At 35.8% G+C, this 16198-nt stretch overlaps 3 protein-coding genes across 3 annotated transcripts; 1 reads left to right on the top strand and 2 right to left on the bottom strand.

Moving 5' to 3' along the window:
* Positions 1-6942: 6942 nt before the first annotated feature.
* LOC120328456 (uncharacterized) lies at positions 6943-8291 on the top strand. Its single transcript, XM_039394947.2, has 2 exons — positions 6943-7243; positions 7988-8291. The coding sequence occupies exons 1-2, from the start codon at positions 7068-7070 to the stop codon at positions 8151-8153; spliced, it is 342 nt and encodes a 113-aa protein (XP_039250881.2). The 5' UTR covers positions 6943-7067; the 3' UTR covers positions 8154-8291.
* Positions 8292-8797: 506 nt separating this feature from the next.
* On the bottom strand, positions 8798-10512 carry LOC120328678 (major facilitator superfamily domain-containing protein 8-like). The gene has a single exon (XM_078114691.1). The coding sequence runs from the start codon at positions 10142-10144 to the stop codon at positions 8798-8800; it is 1347 nt and encodes a 448-aa protein (XP_077970817.1). The 5' UTR covers positions 10145-10512.
* Positions 10513-12532: 2020 nt separating this feature from the next.
* Positions 12533-14643, bottom strand: LOC120328332 (cell division cycle-associated protein 7-like). Its single transcript, XM_039394786.2, has one exon. It carries the CDS (start codon positions 14377-14379, stop codon positions 13327-13329), a length of 1053 nt encoding a protein of 350 aa, XP_039250720.2. The 5' UTR covers positions 14380-14643; the 3' UTR covers positions 12533-13326.
* Between the last annotated feature and the right edge of the window lie 1555 nt (positions 14644-16198).

Raw genomic sequence — 16198 nt, 5'->3', positions numbered from 1 at the left:
GTAAATAAATCAGATGAGTTGTAAAGGGTCCCCAAAAATGTCTATTGTTTTTTTGCTGCATATGCAGTTGCTCAACCTTGTTGAAACTATGACGTTGTATTTTCTCTATGACTCTTGAGTTTTGGAATCAAACAGCATCTGCGCTATAAAACTACTATAAAAAAAAACTTCAAAATTCGCAACTGCACCACACTGTTACTATAAGCTCGCATTGAAGAGGCCTTTCATGTAGCATCTTAGGGTCACTTTCTGTCAAGTATCGAATAGTGTGACAAATGTAATGACAAAACCAAATACATGAAAGTGAGCTTCGACACTGGCAATCAGAATCGGAATATCATGAGCAAAAACATTTTTAGCTTAGTTCAGATCTCTGTTTAGTGAGAAAACAATTCATAATAAATGCAATGATTTTCATGAAATTTATAATAAAAAATTGTCTATTGAAATCTCTAGAAAACTAAAGACATAATGGCAATTACTTAACAATATAAATCTACTCAAATTACGCAAATAACTGCCACAGCATTTTCATAGTAAGAATTTAAAAACGGGGATTTTTTTGTCTCATTCTGTATAACGATTACGAACATATCAGCCTTATATTTCCACAAACAATAATCACTTTTTTCGTTGACATTCGTGATTATATGTAAAAGAACTTTCCAGTGAGCGAATCTAATATATATATCTAAATATTGCAATGGAGTCAATGGCAAGCAAATAGTTTCCTCCTTCAACCAATAAGCAAGTTCAATGCACAATCAAGTCACAATGTGCCATAGTCGAACTCATATAAACAGTCGAAATATTCAAATAAATCGTCTTGAGTTGTGACGATTAAATAGTATTGACCATATTTCATTGTCCATCATTTATTTATCAGGTTAAAAGATTGCACGGTTGATGCCATTGCTGTAATCGTCTCAGATGACAGGGTGTGAGTGTCCATGTGTACATATAGAGCTGAGGCAATAAGCGGCAGCAACGCCCTGAAGCTTTCGTAAAATCAGACGTTTCAAATTATGTATTTCTCATTACATGTCTTTAATAACGACACTTTCAGTATTGCTGTCTTACATTCGGCAACTTAAAAACGACCGTCATTTGATGAAATGTTGTCACTTGTCAGTCTAACTTTTCTGCACAAATTTCGATTCACCAGGTGTTGATAACAAATGTGTTTTAAGTTCTCTTTACAGTCACCGACACACCGTCATTAGTTGATGTAAAATGTGAAGTGTGACAAACCGAACCCAAGTACTGAACGATGAGTGTCAATCCAGCTTGTTGTCTATGTACTATATTTGCTAAGCAAAGTTGCCTGTTGTTATTGCTGTAGTATTTGTCTGTTCCAATAAGATTATAAACCTCCATTGGTGGAAAATCATTCCAATTTATTATTCCTTCCAAGATTTTGTTTGCTATTTCATAAAGTGTTTCCTCCTGGTAAGGTGGATCAAATCTTTCTTCAACTTCATGACTAGTATACCGTAGAGCAGACAATAAAATTTTTACTTCGCGACTCATCGAATATTTTGCATAACGGCATGCCGTTCCAGTTAATACAGAAAACACCGCGTCCTTCCACGATAAAGCGCCTTCGTCCTTCCGACTCAGATACAATTGGGTATACTAAATTGACGAATAAAAGTGGGACTTCCCCGTATGAGATACGCCAGTTCGAATACAGGTGGTAGATCACATGTTATGGCATCGCTTTTCGTCGCCGCTTACATTCTCTGTTTGAAATTCTATCAAAGGTCACTGTTAGCAAGATTTGGTTGAAATAAATAACACTAACAGTCATCACTGAATTTCATCCACACTCATTATTCTCGGGCGCTTTTTTTGACGACTCTAGTAATCTGGAACAAGTCGGATGACACCAACAAATGCTATGTGATAAGAATGCGCTATTCAGGCAAGCAAACTGCTTCGCATTTCAGATTATATTACGGATTAGATTAAATTACGGTATGTAACTTCTGCTGTCTTTGCTTTCTAATTAAGCGAATTAGATAAGTATCTGACTCCAAAAACGGAATATATAGTAGGTTACGTGTTCAAATTGAGATATCTGTTAATTTTATATAACAGTAAGGATCTGACCAATTTGCCTGTAAAGATTTTTATTTCCACGGATAATATATCACAATAAATTTACTTACAATAAAACACACTCACAATCGTGAAAACCAAGTCGGTGATGAATTAGCATTGTTGTATAGAACGAATTGAAATAGAAAAGCCAATAAAACACACTCACAATCGTGAAAACCAAGTCGGTGATGAATTAGCATTGCTGTATAGAACGAATTGAAATAGAAAAGCCAATAAAACACACTCACAATCGTGAAAACCAAGTCGGTGATGAATTAGCATTGCTGTATAGAACGAATTGAAATAGAAAAGCCAATAAAACACACTCACAATCGTGAAAACCAAGTCGGTGATGAATTAGCATTGCTGTATAGAACGAATTGAAATAGAAAAGCCCCGAAAACCACGATCAAATGTCTATTTAAACGGTAACATCTTTTTCATCTCGCTCGCCAAAAACGGTACCTTTCTTTATTATCCAAAAATCTCGTTTCCCACGGAGCAATTTTTGCTCATATCTAGAATGTTCGGTACCCTTCTTACAATAATTACACTTGTTTATAGGTTACCTGACATGGGAAATATCCATTTTCTCATACACGAGAAAGATCTAGACTCAATATTTCGAATGATCTAGAAAGATCTCTTCAATATTTCGGTTGTTTATGGGTCACCCGACATGGGAAAATATCCATTTTCTCATACACGAGAAAGACTAGAAAGATCTCTTCAATATTTTGATTACGTCAATTATAATATACAATTTGACTTCCATTATCCAAATTATTGATTAATTTGTTACAGGAACAGCAACTATGGCTGGTCGATTGCTGAGTCGTCACATGCAAGGTTTGCTGTTGAAAGAAAGAATCTTACTAGCAATGGAGTACAAATATTCGATATTCTGTTATTTCATGAGAATTTGTTCAAGACACGGAAAAGGATTGTTTTCAGATTTGAATGATTTTGCTAGCCATGCCCGTTATTGCGCTTGTTGGACTGCAAATAAACCAACGAATCGTTTTGCTATATTGATGTTCTTGTTGGCGTGGTTGTTGTTGTAAAAAATCTCTTTTCTCCGCAACAAAAGGACTGTTGGTACTCGTGTCTCAAAGCAATCCTCAACAAGGCTCAGTTGAAAACACGAACTTTCAGTTAATAGACCAGTGTTTCCCAACCCGAGTCCGCGGTCTCAAATGAGTCCGCGGAGCGTTTGAATGAGTCCGCGACGAGCCAGAAATTCACTGCGGGCCGCAAAGGTTTTTGCAAAACTTAACTATCCGCCAAGTTACGATTTACGTTAAAGTTTACATAAAACATAACAAGAAAGTTTTTTCACATAACATTCATCGAGTCAATAATTACTGGTTACTGAGTAGGGCTAGGCTTATATTCAAATATTCAACAATTAGAATAGCAATTTACTATTCGAAAATTTGGTAACAAGTAACGTGAGAGGTCACTTGCGCGTCGCTTTAATCAAACGATTGGATTTCACAACTCACTTGCGGATTCCCGACAAAAACACGAGTCTGCACTATAGAGGTTGGATCGGGCCCAAAAAGTCCAGTCCGACCCAGGCCCGTGGGCATTAAACCAGACTAATTAACTGGATTTGCAGGTCCGAGACAGGAGCAAACCCGAAATTTCCAATTTTTTTAGGAGTTCTTGAATTGTCATTGCAAGAATACAGTATGTGTCGTGTTGATGAGGGTACTTCTGTGTTTTTTCACAGCCTACGGTCTCTCGTGACCGAAACACCTCATTTATAAAAAAATAAAAAAAAAAGCAATAGAGAAGCCCTACCCGAACGTAATGATTCAAATTTCAGTCCCATCCCGGCCGGAATTTTGGGTAGCTTTTTTAGACATTGCAAATCGCAAAATTTCGGGTGCTACCAGTACATTTCCCTCTAAGATTCTTTGCTTTACTGCCTTCACATTGGTACGTACACTTCTGGAGCGCCGCAAGTATTGTACAAACAGCTCAGATTTGTCGAAATCACAAAAATACGAATCAAAACAGAATATAATCGGGCACTTTACCAAGCATTTTGTGTCCACGGGATTGTCATGATATTTTCTGAGTAGTAATAATTTTATTTCGTCAACACAACCGCATATTGAAATGCGACGCACATCACAATTGAATTAATAACAAAGCAAGGCGATGAATACGTATTTTTGATTTACTAATATACTTTAAATATATTTTTTTAATAAGTACTAAATCAAGTTGTACGTTCTAAAAATTTATAGGATATATATAGTAGGATTTTCTACGGGCGATAACAAATTCGCAAGATCGCAAAAAATATGTATCAAAACTAAATGTAATCGGGCAATATATTCTTGCATCATCATGTTTGCATATTGTCGTGGCATTTTAAAGAAGTAATGCTTTCATCTAGTCGTAATTAGACCGCGAGTTACCTTAAACACAATTAAATTAAAATAGCAAGACATTGTAAATTCTTGTCGTTGTCATGGATTGAATATTGCGCAACAGAAAAGGTCTTTACCAGGCTTGTCCATGGGACATATTTTTCTGTCCCATTCCCATCCCATAGCAATTATGCCTGTCCCATCTCATTGGGAAGAAATTAAATAAAAATTGTTAAATTTAGGTTTAGGGTTTATTAAATAGGACTACATCGCGGTAATTAAACCTCTAAAAACTAACCACAAACCCTACGACTAGAAAACAGCACCCAACTGCAAACCAAACAAACACAACGCATTTGACTCAAATTTTGAGCAGTACGTCTGACTCCACAAACAATTGCTATGTCAGTATTTCGCAATAATGCTGGGTCAATTGTTTCCACTACGCCCGTATAAGAATGTCTCTCATCAGTCCATATAATATATCTCCAACAAAATGATTCTCGCTAAGAACGTGACTACTCCACTACTGGCTCATAGCTAACCGGTCATGCCTAGTCAGTGCTAATTCTATACTTCAGAATCCGGATAATCATAAAGTTAGCACATCGGGTAAAAAAAATAGTTTTGGCCAATCAAACATCAATCAGTACGTCTAAAATGGAAGAAAACTAGAAAATCACAAATTATTCAAATTTCGGCTCTGGTGATCACATTTCTTATAAGAGCTGTTATGCCACTTTTTATTTTCGCGCGTAGGATGGGTTTGAATGACTAAGGTCTATTAGAGTTTAACCCGGCAATCCCTATTCAGTTAGGCCAGAGCTAAACCCAGTAGTCAAAAAATAAATAACAAAATCGCTAAGCTTTTAATTGTTTTATTGTAAGACGAGTAGACGACAAACAGAATTGAATATAGGGATCAACGAAGGTGGTCGACGATCGACGATTTTCTTTAATTTCAGTGACATGTAGAAAAATTTATATCACAAAAATGTTATTGATAGGCTACTATAGATATAAATAACATTGTAGTGTGAAAGTGTGGCAAATTCTAAATTTCGCAATACGTGAAAAATTTCGTCGGTTTCTATGCGATGAAACATGACCTACAAGCAATAGCCTCATTTGTCCAGCGTGAAACAGGAAATGTTGAATCACTTGTTCTTTTTAGAAGATTCAGTTCACATATTTTTGTCTAGCTTGGGCTGCAAAAACAACTAAGCTAGAGATATTACACCTTTTTCGGTGCAGAAAAATCTCTCCAAGTTTTCCTGAACGAAAATATCTATCTACATACTTTTAAAACGGGAGCCAACCATTTCACACGGTAATTATTAGTAAGTTTGTACAAATAAAGGTATCGGAGCCGGAAGTGAAAACCCTTTATGGTATTTGTAGTAGAGACTTGGTTTTGATCTTTGTAGAGTCATGGGAGAGTTTCCAGATAGCGAATGGTTAAAATTAATTTTCAATAGAAACATGCAGTGTTTAGTGCAAGGGTCTCCAACTCAAGATATGTCGCGGGCCACTTTTTGAAATTTATTGACGACTCATGCCACAAACCAACAAATTAGGTACAAAATTGACGTACAAAAATTAACAAAGAAAAAAAATTGGTTCGTTTAGTGGTTGTGAAAAACCCTGGTTTAGTGTATGTAAACTGTCGTCAAGATATTACTATGAAGTGAAGTTCTGTTTCAGACAGCTTAATTTCTGTTGCGTAGATTTGCTGACAATCAAGTGTTGTCAAATAATATATTTCACTAGCGTTCTCCCATTATCTGACTCAGCACGACGCCGCTATTCGGAAACGTAGATTCAGAATAATTTGCTACTGGGGATCAAAAATTTAGAATTATAGATTTCAAATTATCATCTAATTCTAATCCATACTCATATTGTGAACTGGCATGTTATGGAATGTTGACTTCCTATTACGCCCTACCTGAGACCAGCGCGTTAAAATTTGATGAATAAAATGCTTGCTTACCGCATTGTGTCAGTCAGTGGTATCTATGGTGAAGACATATATATGGATATAAATTCAGAAGATTATTCTGCGACTGAGCATAAAACAATAGAAATCTCAGCCATTTTGAGATATGTTGGCTTGTTAGATAGATTTTTTACTGCTGTTCACTTATTGTTGTGACCATTGCAGATGAAAAATAGTTAACTAGGCCTACGTGATGTTACGTTTTATTATCGCGCATTAAACCGCAGATTGATTTCTCGTTCTTTCGCGATAAATTCCAGACTCAGCAGAACTTTTCTATAGCTTGTTTACACTTATTTGCTAGTTGAGATTGGCAGGCAAAGATTGCTTCCCACGAGTTGAACAATTTCCGTGTTGTTGATAGTCTGTAAAGCGAACAAACGTGGTATGTCAATCTCCAATATTTTGGCGCGAAATTTCTATTATTGAAAATGAACGACGTTTGGCTTAAAGCTACAACTTTTTTAGTGTCAACACAGGTACGGTCAGTTTAGCTGGATCAAGATAGGTTTTTAAAATTCGAATATTTTTTCTAGCATATTGATTGTTACCTAGGGTCAATAGTTTGACGTTAGTCAAAAATGGAAAACGAAAAATATTGGATACATGTAGATCAACTGCGTTACACTCAGAATACAATTAATGACCAATTCAAACATTCTGGAGCAAAACTTGACGACGTGGTTCAGCAAATAAAGTGCAACCATATGTCTGTAAACGATCTCCCGCCCATGCAAGTTTACGAAAAGGATGGGAGGTAAGTTGATATCGGAGACAAATAGATGGAAGCTCGTTGTATTGCAGTTATAGTTTGCAATAACCTTTATTCCTGTATCTAGTAACCCAAATAATAGCTCATTCGCTCAGAAATTACATGCATGACGAAGATAGTAACTTGCTGCATATTTCCTGTACATACTCAAATAGGAAATTTCAAGTGCATGATTACAAATAAAAATTTTTAAATCAATACAGCTAATTTAAGCAATATCCCAACTAAACAAAGGATTACGTAAATTATAACCCGGAAAATATCATCAAATTTAATCAAAATTTTTGCTTTAAAACAACTTAACGGTTCATAAGAATTTTACAAAAAATTACGGATTCCCTAAAATGATATTTTTCTCATTTTGAGCTCACTCTCAATATCTTGCAAAATTGATGCCTGTCGATCCTGAGTACCTTAAAATTTATTGTATTCAACTTCTGAGGATTTATAATACTATATATATGAATTGAACGGCGCTTCAGAAGTATGTGCACCAATATGGAGGTAACTAATTTTGTTCGCCTATGTTTTAGATCAAGTTGTATAAAGACACGGAAGCCTATGGGCAGGGGGTATATTCACTTGGCTAACACAAACAGTCCCCGAACTCGTAATAGAACTAAAATAAGGAAAATCGGAATAAAATTATGGCCCAACCCTAATCTGGTACACAAACTACGGGAGTACCAATAAAACAACCGATTAAAAAACTCGTAAAATTGTTTTCAGGTTTTACAGCTGCGGTAATAGAAGACTTTTCGTGTGTAAATCCCTGAGAGCAGAGGGTCGTCTCAATACAGTGCAAGTGGAATACCTCGGGGAGCACAACCAACACTTAAGCAATTTTACCTCTAAAAACGATGGCCAATGCGTGACAGTTAGAAAGAAAATATAAGTTTATGATTTTGGAATGTAATAAGCTAAAACGGGAAATTCCATTGGCGGACTCTAAAGTGCCTGATTTTAGCCGTGATTTTTCGTTATTGTTGTTTTATAACTTTATTTTTAATAAAATTTCAAATAATAATTATGATGAGTTTGTTTATTCATTTAATCAACTTATAGCAAAGAAGTTAAACTCGCTTAGTCAATTAGATGAGAAAATAAATTAGAATGATTTCGATATATGCGTCTGTCATTCCCATTATAATTTTGGAGGTTGTTGATTTGACATATTTAAAATCCTTCCATGTCGCCTGACTGGTTGACCCAGTTTCCATTCGAATGTATGCCCGCCATTTTGTCGCATACTTTCAGTAATGGAGGGAGTACCTGTTAATAAAATTGTCATACGTACATCCACGTCATAAATATCATATATATGCACAAATATTTATCGTCCGGCCTCGTATCCGGAAACATATATCTCTATTATGCTATATATACATATATACAGGGTAGATTTGTGAAGTAAGGCATAAAGCATAGAAGACCATACAGGTCCACAAACTTGCTTTGCGATGGAAAAATGAATTTCGAAAAATCAATTCAACGACTGTGTCTGTGTGTTTCACACTCTCAAAACAATTTCTAAAATATTCACTCTAAAATAGGGGAGTTTTCTTCAATTAACAGGGCCTCGTCAGATTCATTTTCTTCTGAATTTTCTTGAGATAGACCTTTATAAGAATAAACTGTCATCGAAGATAATAATAGTATTAAAAACAAATCAATGGAAAGCAAAATCGGTAACGTGTTATAGGTTAATAAAGATGCCGCCCATAACGGGCCCATAATTTGTCCAAGCCCCATACTAATTTGTCGTATGCCCTGAATAAACGCTTGGTTCGACATACTAGTCAACCGCGAGAGCAAAGATGCTTGTGGCACCCATACAAATGGTATGCTAACCGTCAGAACGACGGCGTTTATCAAAAAAATGGGTAACAACAATTTAAAGCTCTGTCTCAAGTTAACTCGTGATTGAAGCAACATCGCTCCAGTGAGCATCATTATATAACTTATGCTCATGCCGATACATCCAATAAGAAGAATTGCTCGGTCGGAAATTTTAAATCTGGCGCCTAAAAAACTTAGAATAAAAAAGCTGAAAATCATGACAAAGGCGGCTCCGCTGAACAAATAACTATTTTGCAAACCTGTCCACTGGAAGAAAAGTAAAGTTAAGGGTGCCGCAGAAGTTTCTAGGCCGATCTGTGTGAACATGGTCACAAAAGTCGCTGTAAAGCAGACTATCACTCCATCCTGTAATAATTCTTTGGCAACGGTTTTCATATTTGAGATATGATCCTGAACAAGAATTTCAGCTCCAGAAGTAGATTCCTCACTGACAGATGTTTGTGTGAAGTCGTCATTGAAAAAGCACACTATAATACCAGAGTGAAAACACCATACCACTGCCATTAAAAGGCCAGGTGACGTGTATTGGTCGACTACGAAAGGCCCAAGCTTAGCATCCAGTTTATTAAGTAAAACACTGAAAATTGGACCTACCAGAAGTCCCAATTGACGTAAAGACATCAGTAATGAAAAAACCGAGGTTCTGTCTCTCGAAGTTGTTGATCGCGCTAACATACCGAATATTGACGATGTTGCACCAGATCCTATACCAGCTACGACTCTAGCGCTGAGTACCAAGTATTTGTTGTTGCTGCTAATATATAGAAAATTTCCCGCTACTTCGAAAACATTCCCGACTAATATGCATAGTTTTCCTGACTTCTTCGTGTCAGTTATTCGTCCGTATATTGGAGCTGTAATTAGTCCTGTGAAGCTGAAAGAGGCGATGGCAATGCCGAGAAATTCTTGGCTGGCGCCTAACTTTGACAGATATCCATTTAATGTCGGAATAATTACCGAATATTCCACACCAACAAAGAAAAAAAAAACAAGGGAAACATTTCTTTTGAGTACTGTTTTATCCATTAATTTGTTTCTTGCCTGATTAATTATTAATTAGTATATTACTACAAAGAAAGTATTTATATATATATGAACATAAAAGCAGGCAGTGAATCTTATTATGCAAAACTCTAACGTTCAGAGCATTTCCGATATGCCTTGTTTCTTGAAGTGCATCAGATTTACATATTTTGAAACTAATAATACTCATGAATGAAACTAGCTTCGAAATGTGCTACGGATAGTTGAGCTATGGGCTATTTTCCTATTTCAACAAAATTGTACAATTTTTACGAGGGTACATTTTATGATGTGTGACTGATTGTGTGCGGTGCACTAATCTAAACAAAACCTTATTTACTCCGCATTTAACACAAAAACTTGTTTCATTGGTTGCGCCATAAAATATACAAAGCAAATGGAATTGTATTAAATAAGAAACCATTTGCGTAACAGACCATAACTATACACAATAAAGCAATTGTCAGCCAAATCGCTACATAGGTCCAGTAGATTTGTAAAGCCAAAAATATGTTGCATCTCTAACTCCATAGAACAGGGATGGCGAACCTTTTTTAGAAAATGGGTCAAAATTTATATTTTTACTGCGGAAAAGAAGACTGTGGGTCATAAATATAAAACCTTAGTTTGCATCAATGAGAACAGAACTTCTTGTTACATTTTTTCGCAAGTTTTATAATTCTTGGTTGGTATAATTTAGTTTCGATCTTGTGTCGATTCGACGAATAAACACGGATTTGCATGCATACGAATTACCGATAAACGTTTATAATGGATACGGAAAATCTTTCCCGGGTTTGGGAAAAACTAATCTTGGAGAATCATAATTTTTGATCGCGTTTCAACCACATTAAAGTCTCTGCCTTTAATATTTCATATTTCCGAGGTCGTTGATTTAAGTCACCGAACATCATTGCATGCGGTAAAAAATAAATAGCAAAGAAGCATCTAGTTCTCGTGTACATCCAAAACATTATACGGCTCCCCCGCGCCTATGCACTTGCAAGGGGGAACTTGTTTTGCAAGACAATTAACGTATCATTGGTATTGTTATGTCATAAACGTAACGTTGTAACAGCATTGTTACTAGTAGCTGCATATTACATATCCTTAGATTAAATTAAAGCTGATTTTATCGTCATTATTTATCACCCGAAATATTAGTTTTTTTTAATTATTTCATAGCGTGGCGGGATACCAAACAAACATAGCGGGTCACTTTGCTACCCGCGGTCAGTTGTTCGCCATCACTGCAACAGAACATGACAGATACAAATATCATTTCGTACACATGGCATCTTTGGGAACGAATTAAAATATATAACTATAACCAAACTTTTGATGCTCACTATAATAAATGTCTTCACAAACGCAATAAAAGAATAACAAGAGAACGATGCTAAAATATATGGACGCGAAGATCAAAACGAAATAGTACGGGTATGCAATCTGTCACAATACAATATCGGTATGCAATCCCCACGACTAACGCGAACCCAGAATCGACACAAAATGTGCAATTTTTGAAGTTGTTACGCGTCGTTAGGCGGCTTAATCATATGGTATAGGACGCCGTAACCGAACAGCGAATACGTGAACCACTCTACGACGGCGAGGAGTCCACTAATCCCCTCGCACATCACTAAACCCCCATGGAAGTCGAAGGGAAGAAAGGATTTACATATTTATCCTGGGGAAAGGAAAGCCGATAAGACGGCTTAATCATATGGCGAACGCGAACCACGGACTCTCGTCCGGTTACGATCCAGGTCGGGTATAGGATTAGTTAGCCAGTTATTTGTTTTCGGAAGCATGGACTTGATGGTGGAGGAAGCCGTAACCGACCAGCGGTTACATGAACCACCCTACGGCGGCAAAGAGTCCAGCAATCCTCTCGCACATGATCATCCCCGCATGGGATTCGAACCTGCGAACCCACAAAGGGTAATCAGAGATGCTGTGGCGAGCGTACTCCTAACGCTTAGCACGATGCGCTACACCGCTGAGAGTAATTCGCGATGCTGTAGCATGCGTGTTCCTAACGCTTAGCACGATGATCCACATCCGAGCCTATGTGCGAGTTGACGTAGCTGGTATCTTCATCTTTATCATGCAAATAGTGGAATAATTACGGATTTCATGTGATTTTCGACATACACACACCGGTATTTACCAACCAGGATGATTATCATACTTAGAGACGATGGGCGATACGCAGTTCATGATATATTTTCGTTTGCTTGAATTGTTACATCGGAATCACGGCTTATTGTGCACAACCACTCTGGAAAATCATCAAAATAAACGTATTCACCTAATATATCTCTTCCAGTGGTTTTCCCTCTCCATTGATGTAGACTCAACTTACACCCTTACCATCTTGCACCCACATCATATAGGAAAATCATTTATTTGAGACCAAAAATGAATAAAACAGCAAACTACTGCAAAGTAACATATTCTAAGACAACAATCCTGCAGTCACAAATCTCGAAAATCACACAAAAACATTTAAAATTGAGATAACACTTCAAGTTCACACAAATTTACTCCTGAAGGACGAATTGAAATGAAAATAAAGAATAACATGAACTTGAGAAATATTTTCTCATCTGATGTACAAAACATAGCTACAGTAACTGTTCAAATTAGTTTTTGACGAAATCTTGATGAAATAACTTCAAAAAATTGTCTCGTGAGAATTGATAGCGCTCAGGCAATTTCAGTCATTCATCCACAAAAATCAACTTTGCATAACTCAGTTCAAAAACAGCAGTGAATGTATTTTTCAGAATGAATTTAACAACAAAGGCACTATTGGCATTTCGGCACAATAAAAAGGCAGTATTTTGAATCATATAAAAATAACAAAAAGGTAGCTCAAAGGCAAGTTAATAAAATGCTCACTGTTTTACAGTACTATAAAAGCTTCATAAAAGAGCTCGTTGTTACTTGTTATGTATTAGTAAAAATGTCAAATAAAATTGATATGTACCGTACCAAGTAATCATCCCTTCAGCTTCTTTGAAAATTGATAAAAATGTATGTTTGGCTAGTAATAAAATATGCTTTCCTGAAGTAAAAGTAAACGTAACATAACAAAACTGGCATGGATAAATTTCATGAAAATCAAAGTACTTGAAAAACCATTTGTACAGTGGGTATCACAAAATTTTAAATTGGTTTCAAGATTCTTCAATAAACTGATTTTCACTTTTTAGACTTCCAAGATAATCTTTTACATTCGTGAATCCATGATGTTTGGCAAGACCGATAAGAATTCCAGTTGCACATTTTCCATTACGGTTCCTGCAAATACTGCAGTTGCAGAACCCCCTGCAAACAGGGCATGACCAATCAGGATCAAGAAGTGCTTCCTGCACAGATTCCCCATATCGATTTTTCAGACATGGGCCGCAGAATTGGCCCCTCACACCAACACATTCTTTGTTTCGACAGCAAGATTTTGTATCCATAGTTTTTTGTCGACATTGATGACATGATGTACCATTAATTGCGTTATAATCTTTTCCTACAGAATATTGCGCAATATTATCTAACATTGCATCTGTGACATCTTCAACAGGAATTATAATGTGCTCCTGTGTATTAACCGATCGACGAGTATAAGATCTTTTCCTTGGTTGATACGATTCTTCATCATCGCTGCCTGAAGTTTGTCGTTTTGGGCCAAAACGAACAAGCAACTTTGGTTTCCAATTTGAAGCTTCTTCTTCTTCTTCTCCACATTTATAGTTTGGATCACCAAGTTTAGAACGACGTCTCGTAACAGGAGGAAGCCTGTGAGTGGTGTAATATTGCTTAGGACAAGTTGGTCTTGAGGTGCGATGCTGTCTTTTCAGAGACAAAGGAGTTTTAGCTATCATTTGCTTAAATACAGGTTCATTATGAATATCTGTCAATAAATTTTTCAGGATGCCCCTTCTTTCATGCATAGCTTCTTCTCTCTTTTTTTTGTTTATTTCTTCATCTTCAGAATCGGATAAGATATCAGAATCCGAATCAGTCAAGTCATCAGTACTTCCATATCCAGATGTTTTTGAATTACTGTCTTGGTTTATATTTTCTATTTCAACAGTCTTTGAGAAGCACAGTTGATCTTCATCAGAAGACTTAGTAACTTCGGTGTCTGAAAAACCTAGGAAATCATCTTCTTCACCAGTTTCATCAAAAATGCTTTTTAAGCGAGCATTGAGGTCAAGCTCAGCAAGTTCCATGCTTGTTTTAATTATGTTATGCAGAAATTATGCTGGAAATAGTTTTGCAAATTTTATTCTTTGTAAAACTCAATACTGCAATATGAACTTTTTCTTGTAGAATAAATAAAGTGGACCATATATGGTCATTACCACAGTAGGGCACAATTCTTCGATTTCAAGATGTTCCTACATTTGGTTCAATAAAACAAAACACTCTATTTTGTCTCTGAAACAAGGGAGTCTGGCACGTCACGCCATGCTTGTCTCAATAAAAATTTAATGCAATCGTCACACTGTGTGTCAGCCATCACATGACCAAAAAGGCATTTTTCGCTAAGTGTATGCCAGCATGTTGTGTAAATTCAAAAATTTCAGATTATTACTGTATTACTCAGTTCAACTGAGTGTTGAATTCGCCCTCACTGCAGTACTGTCTTAGGACTGTAGGATTGGTATCTACAGTATGGCACAATTCTCTGATTCAAAAAATAGCCCCAACATCAAAAGATATCAATTATAGTCTACCAGTGGGTTTGAACCCATGCTCTGCTCTATAGTATAAGACAGTCCTGCAGTCAGGGCCTTCACACCGATACAAAACGGCACTGCACAAAAAACTAATAGGGAGCGCAATATAAAAACGTCACTATTGCATTACCGTACCCTGAAAAAAGTAATCCGATTTAATAATTCGGGAAAAAATTTTCAGCGTAGCATTCAGGGTTTTTACTCCAGACATGATAAATTACTGACTGACTTGAGAATTAAGTTATTTGCAAATCCTAACTATTGTACGAGCTGACAAGATTGCCAAATTTTATCCATATAACATTATATGTTGTAGGTATAACTGTATCTGTGTATAGAGGTATAAGCAAACTACAGGCGAAAGCCCCATAATTTATGGCATAAACAGATAAGTTGATTCACATAAAAAAATATAAAATTTAATAAATCGTTTTTGCGAAGTCAGAAGTGAAAGTACTAAAAATACTGTGCCAATGTGCTCATTGAAAAGTCCGTTTCTCAGCTGGCTAATGAGATGAGTGAACACGTACCACATCTTCCTGGCAAAACCTTCCATCTTATATACATTCTGCACGTTTTAAACCTTATCTAAGGTTTTGTTCGCTTTCCTGATTTCATAATCAGTTTTTATTTATTTATTTTTACCATTCATTTTATTGTTTTGCTGATTATGGAGTCGAAATAAACTTATACTTATTATTTTATTTTTATTTTTTTTAAATGGATCCGCAATGTGGATTATTCAATATGTAAATAATAAATAAATTAAATATAAATAAAGATATATTGTGTACCGCAAGTGAACAAACATATATATCAGTAATATCAAGATAATTCCATCAGATATAATATTCCATATAATCCAGGGAGTTCCAATAATTCATTTGTTGATTTCGTAATACAAATTACATAGTTTATTTTTAATTATTTAGCATGAAAAAACATAATTTTATAATTATTCACAAGTTATTACAAATCATGGCAAGTTCTTTTATATAACAAAATCCCTTTCTCACTTTTTCTATATTTCTTCTCATTAAAACTTGAAAGTGATTCCTAATTTTCATAATAACATTATTTATGCTTGGGTTATGATTTTGAAATATTACTGTATTACAGCGTTACGCTCCAACCAAATTTTATATCTTGCTGTACAAAATAACAATATAATAGCATTACGTTGTATTATGGATAAATTTGTATAACAGTGGTCATTTAAGTCCAATTAAATGCAAGTTTTATAATTATTTTTTATCACACAGTTACTCATTTTTAATGCCACAGAAAAGATATAATCATAGACATTCTG

This window comes from Styela clava, chromosome 7 (genome assembly GCF_964204865.1).
Source record: "Styela clava chromosome 7, kaStyClav1.hap1.2, whole genome shotgun sequence".
Taxonomy (NCBI): domain Eukaryota; kingdom Metazoa; phylum Chordata; class Ascidiacea; order Stolidobranchia; family Styelidae; genus Styela; species Styela clava.
Note: the sequence above shows the minus strand (reverse complement) of the source record. Positions and strands in the feature narration are given on the sequence as shown.

What these genes read in the sequence shown, in the direction of transcription:
- LOC120328456 (XM_039394947.2), top strand. Translation starts at nt 7,068, where the DNA reads ATGGAAAACGAAAAATATTGGATACATGTAGATCAACTGCGTTACACT. An exon ending in GTTTACGAAAAGGATGGGAG is followed by an intron (nt 7,244 to 7,987) that starts GTAAGTTGATAT and finishes AATTGTTTTCAG; the next exon opens with GTTTTACAGCTGCGGTAATA.
- LOC120328678 (XM_078114691.1), bottom strand. Translation starts at nt 10,144, where the DNA reads ATGGATAAAACAGTACTCAAAAGAAATGTTTCCCTTGTTTTTTTTTTC.
- LOC120328332 (XM_039394786.2), bottom strand. Translation starts at nt 14,379, where the DNA reads ATGGAACTTGCTGAGCTTGACCTCAATGCTCGCTTAAAAAGCATTTTT.